The sequence below is a fragment of the Impatiens glandulifera genome, chromosome 4 (genome assembly GCF_907164915.1).
Source record: "Impatiens glandulifera chromosome 4, dImpGla2.1, whole genome shotgun sequence".
Lineage (NCBI taxonomy): Eukaryota > Viridiplantae > Streptophyta > Magnoliopsida > Ericales > Balsaminaceae > Impatiens > Impatiens glandulifera.
Window position 1 is genome coordinate 17,501 of NC_061865.1, and position 12,280 is coordinate 29,780.

General features: G+C 41.1%; 2 protein-coding genes across 2 annotated transcripts; both read right to left on the reverse strand.

The window, feature by feature from the left end:
• Positions 1–1,259: 1,259 nt before the first annotated feature.
• LOC124933675 lies at positions 1,260–2,299 on the reverse strand. Its single transcript, XM_047474109.1, has 2 exons — positions 1,723–2,299; positions 1,260–1,678 (listed from the first exon to the last, which is right to left on the reverse strand). Exons 1-2 carry the CDS (start codon positions 2,297–2,299, stop codon positions 1,260–1,262), a joined length of 996 nt encoding a protein of 331 aa, XP_047330065.1.
• A 3,672-nt stretch (positions 2,300–5,971) lies between these two features.
• LOC124933676 lies at positions 5,972–7,570 on the reverse strand. The gene has a single exon (XM_047474110.1). It carries the CDS (start codon positions 7,568–7,570, stop codon positions 5,972–5,974), a length of 1,599 nt encoding a protein of 532 aa, XP_047330066.1.
• Between the last annotated feature and the right edge of the window lie 4,710 nt (positions 7,571–12,280).

Here is a 12,280-nt window from a genome sequence, read left to right on the forward strand (position 1 = left end):
AAGTTATAAATTATTTTACATCACAAATGTATAGATAAGATAAAGTTATAAATTATTTTACATACATCACAAATGTTTTGAAATGACAAAAGTAAATGTCCAAAACTAACAATGACAAGGCTTGAACCCTCGACCTCATGATTAAAGTAAAAATAAGGAGCATTCAACTAACCAATTGAACCAAACAATTTTTATGTTATGTAAAGTAAAAATATTTCATTTAATAAATACTGATATAAAATGAATAACTTATATGTGTTGGATAAAATTTGGATTCCCACCTTATCATCAAAAAACGCAACATGAAGTGATTAAAAAACTCAAACTCTTCACGGGTTTTAAATTATAAATTTTTTCTTATTTATAAAATGTTCAATTATAAACAAATCATAAAATGAACCATCAAAACACATCAAATTTAAAGAATTCGACACCCAAATCGCCTTTGGCAATTTGGAGGTCGTAGATCTCCGAAAAATACACAACTTCAAAAAAAAAATCGTCCCAATCCGACAAACGTACAAAAAGTTATGCCCTTCCAAAGTTATGCCTTCCAAAAAAGTGTTTTTCAACAAGTTTTCATTTGTCTATTTATATGTTGTTGTAATTACTATAATATACATGAAAATGGTCAACTCATTCTAATCTGGCATGTGGGTTGCTTCGAGATGGTCGGAATATAGCTAGGGAACGTTTCCATGTGGACTCATCACTTCAACAAGACACTGTGGTACTATGTCTCCTTTGGGATCAACACCACTCTCCTTTATACTTGGCTGATTTCAACTCAATCTACCAATACGAAGACCATGAGGTTAGAGAAATGTTCTTAGCCGTTGAAAGAAGCGGGCTAAGAGGGTTTCTCGAAAACAGATTCATTCTCGACTACATAGTTGTCGAAGAATTCTTCCAGACCGCAAAGGAAGTGCATCGAGACATAATCGTTGCACAAGTTTACGGTCAGTCATTTCTATTCAGCGAGACGAATTTCGCTAAATACTACGGTTTGCCCACTAAAGGGGTAACCGACTTAACCTACTCTCCGGTGACCATGGAAGAAATGTGTCATCGGTTCTTCAACTCTGACATCCCGGTTAGACCTTGGGGTGTTAAAAGCCAACTCTCTCACAAGTACCAGCTTCTTTGTGAGATTTTGGGAAAGTCCATCTTGGGAAGAGAGAAAAGCTATTACTACACCCAAAGGCTTTTCGAGATGATGATCGCTGTTACGGTTGGGACACCGGTTAATTGGTCCTGGATCATCTCCTCTGCCTCATATTGAGATCCTTTTGGGTGAACAGGTACTTGAGACATTGATGATCTGTGAAGATTTGGCACCTTTCCCCATAGAGGTAATGGCGCCATATCTTCAAAGCAAATACTACAGCAGCTAACTCCAGGTCGTGAGTTGGGTAATTCCTCTCATGGATTTTGAGTTGCCTGGATGCATAAGCCACAACCTTCCCTTCCTGCATTAGCACAGCACCTAAGCCATTCTTGGAAGCATCGGTGCACACAACAAAGTTGCCTACCTCGGTTGGAATTGAAAGAACAGGGGCGGATATCAAGCTTCTCTTCAGCACTTCAAAGCTGTTGGCACACTGTTCGGACCATACAAACCTTTCATCTTTGCGCGTCAGGGTTGTAAGGGGTAAAGCTATTTTGGAGAATGGTTCAGCTCGATTTCATTGCTGCCCGTTATCATTGGTGCGAAATATTTGCCCCTCTCAAACTTCTTCACATACTCCGCAACACTTAGATCACCTTGTCGAATTCCCAGGAACTCCCTGGCCAGCTTATTCCTGGTGCTTAAGGTAAAGTACTTGCCATAGAATACAGCTTTAAATTCATCCCAGGTTGCTGTATCGAGATTGAGGGTGGACTTGGCTCCTTGCCACCAGATTCTTGCATCGTCTTTAAACATAAACGTGGCACACCTCAGCCTATCCGAGTTATTGCATTGCATGAACTCGAATATTGTTTCTAATGAATGTACCCACTCTTCAGCCACCATGGGATCCGTACTTCCCTTAAAGTCGCATGGTTTGAAGCTCATAAAGTGCTTGTAGGCTGGTTGCTGGCTGCCTCCTTCGTGGTTGTTGTGAGTATGCATCGGATAAGACCCATTTGCCTGGAACATTTCTCGCATCTGTTCATTATGAATTCGGTTCTGATCCCTCATTTGCTCGTTTTGGATCCGGTTTTGATCCCGCAAGGCATCAACAAGACCGGACATAAAATTATTCTGCTCATTCTCTTCAGATGGGGTAGATGCGTTTCCTCTTGTTCCTCTTCTCATGATTCTAATGGAAACAAAGCTTACACTTAATATCAGCTTAACAATTCATTATAAACACTTAATAACCTGAAGGAGAGCCCTTGGAGTCGCAGTTGCAGGAGCATGTGTGTGGAAGTACAAAGGTCCGCAACCATTGCTCTGATACCAACTGTAACGACCTTGACTCTTACTTTACTTAGACCGAGTGCTGGATTTTTTAAAAATATATGTATTTAAGTGGAAAACTGAAACATTTGCGGAAGAGTTATAAAAGTATGATTGTTATTACAAAACCAGACCCTTTAAAAACAACAAGGCCCTTCTCCTTAAAAATAATTACAACCTGGTTCCTTAATACAAAACATTGGTCTTTAGGTGCTAGACCTTAAAAGCACTTGAAATATAAAACGTTGGGTCATTAAGTGCCAGACCTTAAAAGCACTTGAAATACACCTGTCCCTCCTCCCACACACACGCCTCCCCTGCACCCTGCGCACCCTCCAAGCCTCCCTTCATTGATCAACAGATTGATTTGGTTGTGTACCTACACCACACAAGTATAGTGAGTCTAAAGACCCAGCAAGCATATTTTGAATAGTATATAAAAAGCCAAGTAAAAGCTGACTGATATTGAGGTGTTGCCTTTATAAAACAGTTTATAAAATGGTTAGAACAGAAACATCCTTGAGCACATACTGGCCCTTTACGTTTCAGAGCTGATCCTGAAAGTTAGGAATCCCTTTGAGCACATAGTTGGAAGGGCACTCTTCGGAGTCCATCCTTAAAGTCCACAACCTGAATAGACACTTGTCTGTGTGGGTAGGATCTTCTAGAGCTCGTCCCAGAAGTCCAGTCCCAATAGAACCCCCAGCACATATTTTGGCTTCAGACTACCAGAGCTCAACCTGGCTAGCCTTCTGCCCAGATCCATCCAGTTCATAACTCATGGCACACAAAAACATATTATACTTTTGGAAAAACAGAACTTACCTTTGAAACCGATCATGCCTTTGAAAACAGAATATACTTTGCAAATACAGATTTATATAAACAAGTGTGGGTTTCTAAAGATGAGTTGAGAAAAGAACTTGCCTTATAAGATGACCTTGCTGCTATGTTATGATCCTGCTCAAGGTGCTATGGTATTGCTTCTAAAGTGTGCCTTTGGTTTTCTTAGTAGAGAGATGGTGGATAAGAATATAATGAAGGAAGGGGTGTCCTATATATAGTACTAAAAGAAAACTGGTCACTTATTTGTCACCTGTTGGGTTTACTAATATAATAATAACAAGGGCTGGTCACTTGCTGGTTTTAGTCATGGGCTAACAAAAGATGACTGGTCACCTGCTTCTCTTAGGCATGGGCTAATAAAAATGGCTGGTCATCTACTTGTCATGGGCATGGGCTAATAAAAATATCTTGTCATTACTTAAGTATACTAATTTATTTTATATATTCTATTCAAGTTAATCTAAAATAGATTTGGTTTTATAATATAAAAGTAATCACAATCTAATCGAAATTATTACAAACTTTATTCGACTATCATATACTATATTTTATTATTTTACGTTAGGTTAGAGTTATATTAATAATTAAAAGTTATCTCAACACATTATATATCATTTTGAGACATGTTTTCACATTTTGGGATATTCTAAGAAAATTTAAAAAAATTGGTTATTATATTTTTAATCATAACTTTTTAAGAGTTTAAAAAAATAATCTCTTCATATTTAAAATTACTATGAGTATTCTTATTATATTTCATGAGATTTTATGAGATTTTATGTCATCTTTCATTTATTTTATATATTTTATTAAAGTTAATCTAAAATAAATTCAAATTTATAACATAAAAGTCATTTTTATCTAATCGAATATATTACGAACTTTATTCGATTAACATATACTATATTTTATTATTTTATGTTAGGTTAGAGCTGTATTAATAATTAAAAGTCATCTCAACACATTATATATCATTTTGAGACATGTTTTCTCATTTTGGGATATTCTAAGAAAATCTAAAAAAATCGGTCAATACATTTATAATCAGAACGTTTTAAGAGTTTAAAAAATAATCTTATCGTATTTGAAATTACTATCAGTATTATTATTATATTTCATAATATTTCGTGCGATTTTATGTCAACTTTCATTTATTTTATATATTTCATTCAAGTTAATCGAAAATAAATTTGGTTTTGTAATATAAAAGTTATCACAATCTCATCGAAATTGTTAGGATCTAGGTCGCGGCTGGAGGACCGGGGTTGGGCCGGTTAGCGCATCTCACTCAAAGGGTGGTGATTTATCCGGTTATAGATTAACACCGGGGTTTCAATACTACACAAACTGTCACAAACCCTTGAACCAGGTTCAAGCGCGGAAGAGGTTTGTTTCAGGTTGAAGCAACACACTTACAGGATAGGCAGAACCGGTTTTTAGTAAGACAGGTTTGGAAATTGATGGGTCGGTTTTTGTAACTTGGTGATTCGGTTTAGATAGTGTAGAGTCGGTCAAGATGGTGTAGGTCGGTTAGTACAGCTCGGTTATAAAGTAAATCAGGCGGAAAGTAAATAACAAGACAAGTTTTTATGGATGTTCGGAGATAAAACTCTTACGTCATCCCTTCCTCTCGAAACCGCGAGAAGGATATTCACTAAGGAATACAAATACAATCCGATCGAGACTTATTTCCTGCTCGATAACACCCGTACAATTTACACCGAAATTGTAAATACACACTTCAACTTTAGCACTTAGGTTTTTTCTAGAGAGAGAACACAATCTTATCACTTGTAAATTAATTGATCACTGTGTCCCGCATTTACTCATCTTCTGCTGCTCCTTTTATAGGTAAAATATGCCAACGGTCATATTTTACTTCCTTGAATTTGATTGGCTGAGCAGAGGTTCAGTGTTTCAGACCTGGCGGTCAACTGTTCAGACCTGGCGGTCAACTTTTCAGACCTGGCAGTCTGTTCTTCCAGTATGTTGGACAAACCGGCTAGGTTTGTCTTTTACTCAATGTGGTAACTGTCGGTTAGACAGTTGTCTGTACTTGGAAGATTGCCTTTCTGATTTATCCCGAAGTGGAAAGATCCTGTAAAACTGTCTTCTGCAGCCTGCAGACTGTCCTCAGACTTGTATGGATATGGCAATGTTCAGTTTGTTCCTTTGGTATCATTCTCAACAGATACCCGAAGTATCTTCTTATGTTGGTCGGTTATTTGTCTTAACCGGATGGCTTCCGGTCATTCCTTTGGCTTCTGGTCGGTTAATGACCGACTATCTGGTGTTTCCGGCCTTCAGTCTTGACCGATCTTGTCTTTCTTTGTGCGGTCATGTTTCTGGTCGGTTTGATAACTTGACCGGTTGAGTTTCTTAACCGGTTGAGTGATCTGACCGGTTGGTTTTCTCAATCCGGTTGGGTACTTTGACTGGTCCAGTTCTTTGTTCCTGCATGAGAGGTTTATTTATGTTAAGTTCTGTTGACCGGTCTAATTTTATCTAACAATTTCTCCCTTTTTGATTATTTTATTTAAAATTATCAAAATCATGTAGGATTGCAAACGTAGGCCGGTTTCAAAAATAAATTTATATATATATATATAAAAGTAACCGTAAAAGGGGAAAATATTATATATGTAGAAACCGAAATAAACATAGATTAAGAAAAGAGAGCCCCTATTCTGATTCGGATGGCAGGAAGTCTTTCATCATGTCATTGATTGGTTGTTCCTCATCCGGTGGAGCCGTTCTTGAAGATGAACCTCCAGATTGCGGTTGACCGACCGTGCTGATTGGAGCAGTGTTGAGAACTCGCTGTCTTGTAGATCGCGGCTCGAGATTCTCTTCGATTTCATCCTCGGTTTGCATAGCTGGGTTCGGTGGAGTTTCAATAATCGTCTCGGTGATCCTCTCCAGCATCCTGGTTACTTGAACCTTCCTTGATGGTGTTTTCCTTTTCCGTGTTGCCGGAACCGAAGAGGAAGAAGTCGCCTTGGTCTTCTTGTGAGCCTTTGCAAATTCGGCGAGCCTTCGTTTTTCAGTATCTAACCGTTCTGCATCCTCGGTCGCTTGAGCTGCTATGTTCTTTGCAAGTGTCGGATCTCTGGCCATTGATATCCGTAACCGTTCGTTAAAGTTCGCATCAGACGATTGCAGTGCTTCCTTTGCTTTCCGCGTTTCTTCGTCTAGTGCATCCTGAATATCCTTAGCCGCTTGAGCATTTGCCTCCTCAACCGCTTTATCAGCATTAATCTTGGCATTTATCAACTCAGTCACCTGTTCAGTGACCGTCTTGAGGTCGGCTTCAAGTTTGTCGTTGCGCTCTTCAAGACTCGCATTCTTCATTTCAAGATCTATGACCCTGTCAAGTGTCGAACCGACTTCGGTGCTTGACCGCCCTAGGTCCTCATCTACCTTTGTGAGCCGTTGATCGGTTTTCTCTTGAAACCGTTCCAAGTCATCCACCATCTTGGAGGTCTTATCTTCCAAGTCTTCGGTTCGCTTAAGATGTTCGTTGTGCAGAATAGTATCGTCCCGGTAGTCGGCTTCGATCTCTGTGATCCGGGCATCTGCCTTCACAAGATCATCCCTCGTTGTTTCGGCTAACTTGATTGTTTGAAGCGCGGCTCTCTTGATTTTCCTCTTCCACGGTCGAACCTTTCTGTTGGCAAACTCTTCAATGTGAGTCTTGACCCTTTCTTCTGTAACGACCGGTTCTGAATCCCCAGGTTGATCAGTTTCAAGTGGCCCGGTGAAAGGAGTCTTTGTCTTTTCGTCGGTTTCGTTGATGACCGGATCCGCTAGAGGAGGCGTATCACTTCGATTCTGACCGTCATCGGTCTCAGGACGTGGAGAGTGCGCCGTATCTCGCTGTCTGCGCACCGCTTCAAGCCGCTCTATTTCGTCAATGAATTCTCCTTTCTTGACTTCAAGTATATCCAACACCAGGAGTTGTAATTTAGCCTTCGGTGTTCCCGCAACATACCTTTCTGTAAGCTTTCGTATATGTGCGGTTAGCTTGTGTAGCCGAGCACGCGGTTCCACTATTGCGTGTCGGTCCATGCCTTCGTTGGGATCCTCGGCGTTTGTGAGCTTGATAACGTCTTCCTCTATCTCCAAAATTCTCTCAAATCTTTGTCTGGTGGTTAGGTCCGGTAGAACATGTTTGAAGAATTTATTGCACCGGATCAGGAACCACTCTTTATATGCTTGTGTTGCCTTTTGAGCTTGCAGATGAATTTCTTCCAAGACTTTGCGTACAATTTTCTCGGCCATCTTCTGGTCGTTGTCAGCGGGAACCTCTTCCTCCCCTCGGCCGTCTGCACCGGCATCAGTGTTTTCAAGGCTTGCGGCCACACCGGCATTGTCAAGACTTGTGGTCGATTGTTCCTCTTCAATTGGTCCCTCTTCTTTATCGGAAGGATTTTCATCGGAATTCTGCGAGGCGGTTCGGTCAGACGTGGAGGCCGAATCTTCCTCATCTCATGTTTCCGAGGGCGGTTCCGTGAATACTATTGGTTCTTTATCCTTCTTGCCTTCAAGTCCGCCCTTTATTGGAGCCGGTTTCTTAGCGGTAGATTTCTTCCTTCGGCCACCTGTAGAACCGGGAGCCGGCTGCTTCTTCTCCATGAATTGGCGTGATCTAATTATTTTGCTCGATGAGAGAAGAACACCGGGACCGGTGTTGATGTTGTTGTGGAGCATGATCTTCCCAAGTGGAATGGCGTAACCCCATGACCGGGCGGAATCTGGTTTCACCATGTCTTTTAGGTTTTGAAAGATCTCCTTCGCCCAGTTAACGTTTATACCGTTCAGTAAGCCGATAAGCATCTCGATTTTGACCCTGGTGAGGTTATCAAAATTTCCACCTCTCGCCTGAACCGACTTAGTGAATATGTCATAGAGCGGTATATATTCCGGTCGCAGTGATGACTTCTTACCGGATACCTTTACAGGAGCCCCGGTTGCCGAGAGAATCTGGCAAGCCGCCTCGAATGTTGTTTGGTCTAGTTCCATCGAAGCGTTGCGGCCATCTGTTGGAAGACGTAAGATTTCCACAACCGACTCTTCGGTTATGTCGAATTGCTTGCCGCCAACAGTTGCGGTTATTTTGTCGCCAGAGAGAGATGCGGTTTTAAAGAACTCTTCAACCGCTTCTTTGTAAAGAACAAAAGGACCGCCTAGAAAGTATTCGAGTCCGGCTTCGGAAATCCGGGTAAGAACTTCCTTTGCCGGAACCGAACCGTTTTGTCTGATTTCCTCAAAATCCACCTGGATGATATGTTTGAACAAAGCCGAAGCACGACCCATTGTTGGTGATTGAGAGAGTTTGAGAGAATAACCGCTGTGAGATAGTTTGAGAGCCTAGAGAGAGAAATCTGTTTCGCGTAAGAGAAAAATGAAATGGCCAAGAGTCCCTTTTATAGGCGCGGTCTGGAAGCTCAACTGTCGCAAACCGTCCCATCACCTTGGGCGGGAATTTTCCCTCCTAGTGATTTTGGCGGCAAACTATGGGCGGTAATGAAAAATGAGGCAAATTATGGGCGCCAAATCAGAGGCGGGAAATTTGAGCGGGAGCTTTTGGCGGGATATGTTGGCGGGAATCTTTCCCTCCAAAAATTTCGATTTCGGTTTTGATGATGTAGTCCCCTTTTGAAACCGTATTATGAAGTGATTTGTGAACCGCAATGATGCGGTGTTTTGATCTTAACCGGAAAGTTCTACGAACACAGGTTTGTCTATCGATTTAATCGGTTATTTAGATGAGTGTTTTGAATATTTACAGCTTTTGACTAAGCGGTTCTTCTTGAGACCGTGCATAACTGCGAAGACGCGGTTTCTTTGATATTGAACGGATATTTCAATGAAAACGAAATTACTTAATAATATTAACCGGATACTTAGATGGATATTCTGATTGTTACTTTGACCCGGTTATTTAGACTGAAATAGAGTTTCATTGAATGAAGGTACAAGATAGAAACCGATATATGAATCGGTTTGGAAATAGAAATACATAAGAAATAAAGATATAACTTATGTAATAACGACTCTTGAAAGTTTCTCTTCCACTTCATCCATGTCAAGGATGTTTGAGAGAGATGCCGGTGTGCCCGGTCCAAATTCTAGGCGGTACTTGAGAATGATCCGACTGATGTGAGGAGCATAACCGAGACCTTTCTTGGTTAGCACCATAGTTTTCAGGTTCTGAAAAATGACCGAAGACCAATTGATGGCCGTATTGCTAACAATGTATGTCATCATGTCAAATATTTTTTCTTGGAGTAACGTTGATTCGGGGATTGACAGATGATAGAGCGGTTTACAATCTCATGAAGGAGTTGGATGTGGTGAGCAAGGCGGGTTTTTAACCCATGATTTTCCACCGGTACATCGGTTCCAGAGAAGAATATTGAGTGATCGGTTGCTGCACTTCCCACCCGGGTTGGAAAGTCGGAAAACCCTTCTGTGGGCAGGTTGAACATTTGGGCAAATTCGGCTTCATCCAGCCAGAAGGTATGGTCTCTCACTGTGGAAACGATATAGTTTCCTCTGATGCAAGCACTTCTGAAGAATGTCTTGACATCCTCAAGTAGTATGGGACCGGATTCTTCGAGAAAGGTTCGAAGGCCGGTGTCAATGAGAGATTCAAACATGACCTCCTTGGTTTCTATATCCCAATGTTCCATACGTGAATCGAAGTTGATGCTCAAGAAGTTTCTAGAGTTCGGCTCGGCATGATTCAAACTTTGCTAATAGAGAGAGAAGGAGTTCAAGAGATTTATGATTTGAGATGTGTTAATTTGATTATGAAGGTCTCTTTATATAGATCCGGTTTTGGAGGGAAAGCATCAACATTGAATGTCAGTTTTGTCTTATTGGAGAAGAGAATATTTATGTTTCCAAAGTGTGTTGGAAAGAGGTTACTTTTGACCGATTGCGGAGCTCGAGGTAGGTATTTAGTTGAAAAGTAACCAAGTTAGTTGAGTAGTAATTACTCATGTAGTTGGGGGTTACCTCATTAATTAAATGTTACTTTTCATTAATGATTGATGTAACAACAAACTGAAAAGTAACCGATTGAAACCGAAGATAACTTAGACTAAACTGAAGAGAACATAGATGAAACTGAAATGATCATAAGGGAGTTGAGCAAAGATACAGCCGGTGCGTGCAGCAAAATGACCGGGTGTAGGAAGGAGTGACCTAATATCCGCTTGAGTTGCTGTGACCGTTGGAGTGACAGTTCCTCCTCTTCCAAGCCTTCTCAAACCGCTCATAGAAAGAGTCGGTTACTTCCTTGCTAAGTACTTGGGCTTGGTTCAGCCCTTCCCCCGGGCATGTTGGAACTCCAAGCTCTAGAAGCATACAGCTTATTTGAGGAACGAGGCCGACTGTTTGAACGCCAATCATCCAGACTAGAACGTCGAACAATACCCTCGACCAATTGACCGGTGTGCCAGTAGTTATAGCTGCCATCATCTTGAAGGCAGCGGTGCAGTATGTGTTGGTCACATCCCTTCCCAGGATGCCTCGACCGACTACGTCATTGAGAATCTGGTATTCAGCTTTCAATAGTGACTTAACACCGTGGTCATCCACTGGATGGCTTGACCGGGAAAAGGCTAAGGAGATCTCGACTTTTAGTTCAGCCGGTATATTGAGGTCGGTTAGCCCCTGCTTTGGTAGGTTAAAGCATCTGGCAAAGTCATTTTTGGTAAAGTCAAATACGATTCCTCCAACCTTTGACTGGATGTGAGTGTCAAAGTGAGGAGTTCCACGAAAAACCCTGGCGTTAAAGAAGAACTCTAGGACAGACTCAGAATAGATGACATGTTTTTCATCTAGAAAGTGTTGGAGACTAGTATCTTCAAGTGATTTGATCATTTTGAAGACCTCATAGTGCTCAGTGCTTTGAGCAGAGTTGAAATCCACTTGAAGGATGTTTGGAAACTGAGACATTTTGTCTTAGTGAGAGGAAGAGTTATGCAGCTTGTGATTGTTTTGTTTAAGGTTTGTTCAACTTATATACTAGTGGAGAGAGGAGCCTATTATCCAGGTATCACAGGTGATAATGTCTATTAACCATAGGATAAAGAGTTTTGCATGAAATAGGCATGTCTACAGCCTAGGATGTTGGTCATAGACCTGGACCATAAAAGATATCAAATCTTCACGTCTTTTTAGGTGCGACCATTTTACTTTGAAAAGGCAATGTTTCAGGACAGATAAGTTTAAACACGGGTAATTATTCCACTTTTGTTTGAAGTTCAAATAATATGAGATAAACTATTTCCGAACCGGTCAGTTATCAGTTGTTCGTCCCGATGCGGTTATTTGGTGCATGCACTAAGTAACCGGTCGGTTTACTCTGACTGATAGACCAGGCGGTTCTTCCATAGATACCTTGGAAGATTTGAAATCCAACAGTTTAGGAGGAACTACCGGTTTTGTCTGTCCAAACCGATTTCCCTTTTAAGCATCCTTAGGGATGATCTAACTAATATCGATTAAACCGAGTGTAAGTCTGAATTGAGAGAACTTAGCTTCATGTAGAGGCTTGGTGAATATATCGGCTACTTGTTGATCTGTTGGTACGTATTCCAGCCGGATATGCTTCAGCATGACATATTCCCGAATGAAGTGGTGTCTTATGTCAATGTGCTTGGTTCTAGAGTGTAGAACCAGATTGTAGGTGATTGCTATGGAACTTGTGTTATCACAAAAGATTGGAGACTCTTCGGCTATGACACCGAAATCCTTCAGTTGTTGTTGGATCCAAAGAAGTTGTGAACAGCAGCTTCCGTCCGCCAGGTATTCAGCTTCTGCGGTTGATGTGGCAACTGATGTTTGTTTCTTGCTATGCCATGAAACAAACCGGTAACCTAGGAATTGGCATGTTCCGCTGGTGCTTTTTCTATCAATCTTGCAACCTGCATAGTCTGCATCTGAATAACTTGTTAGGTTAAATGATGAATCCTTTGG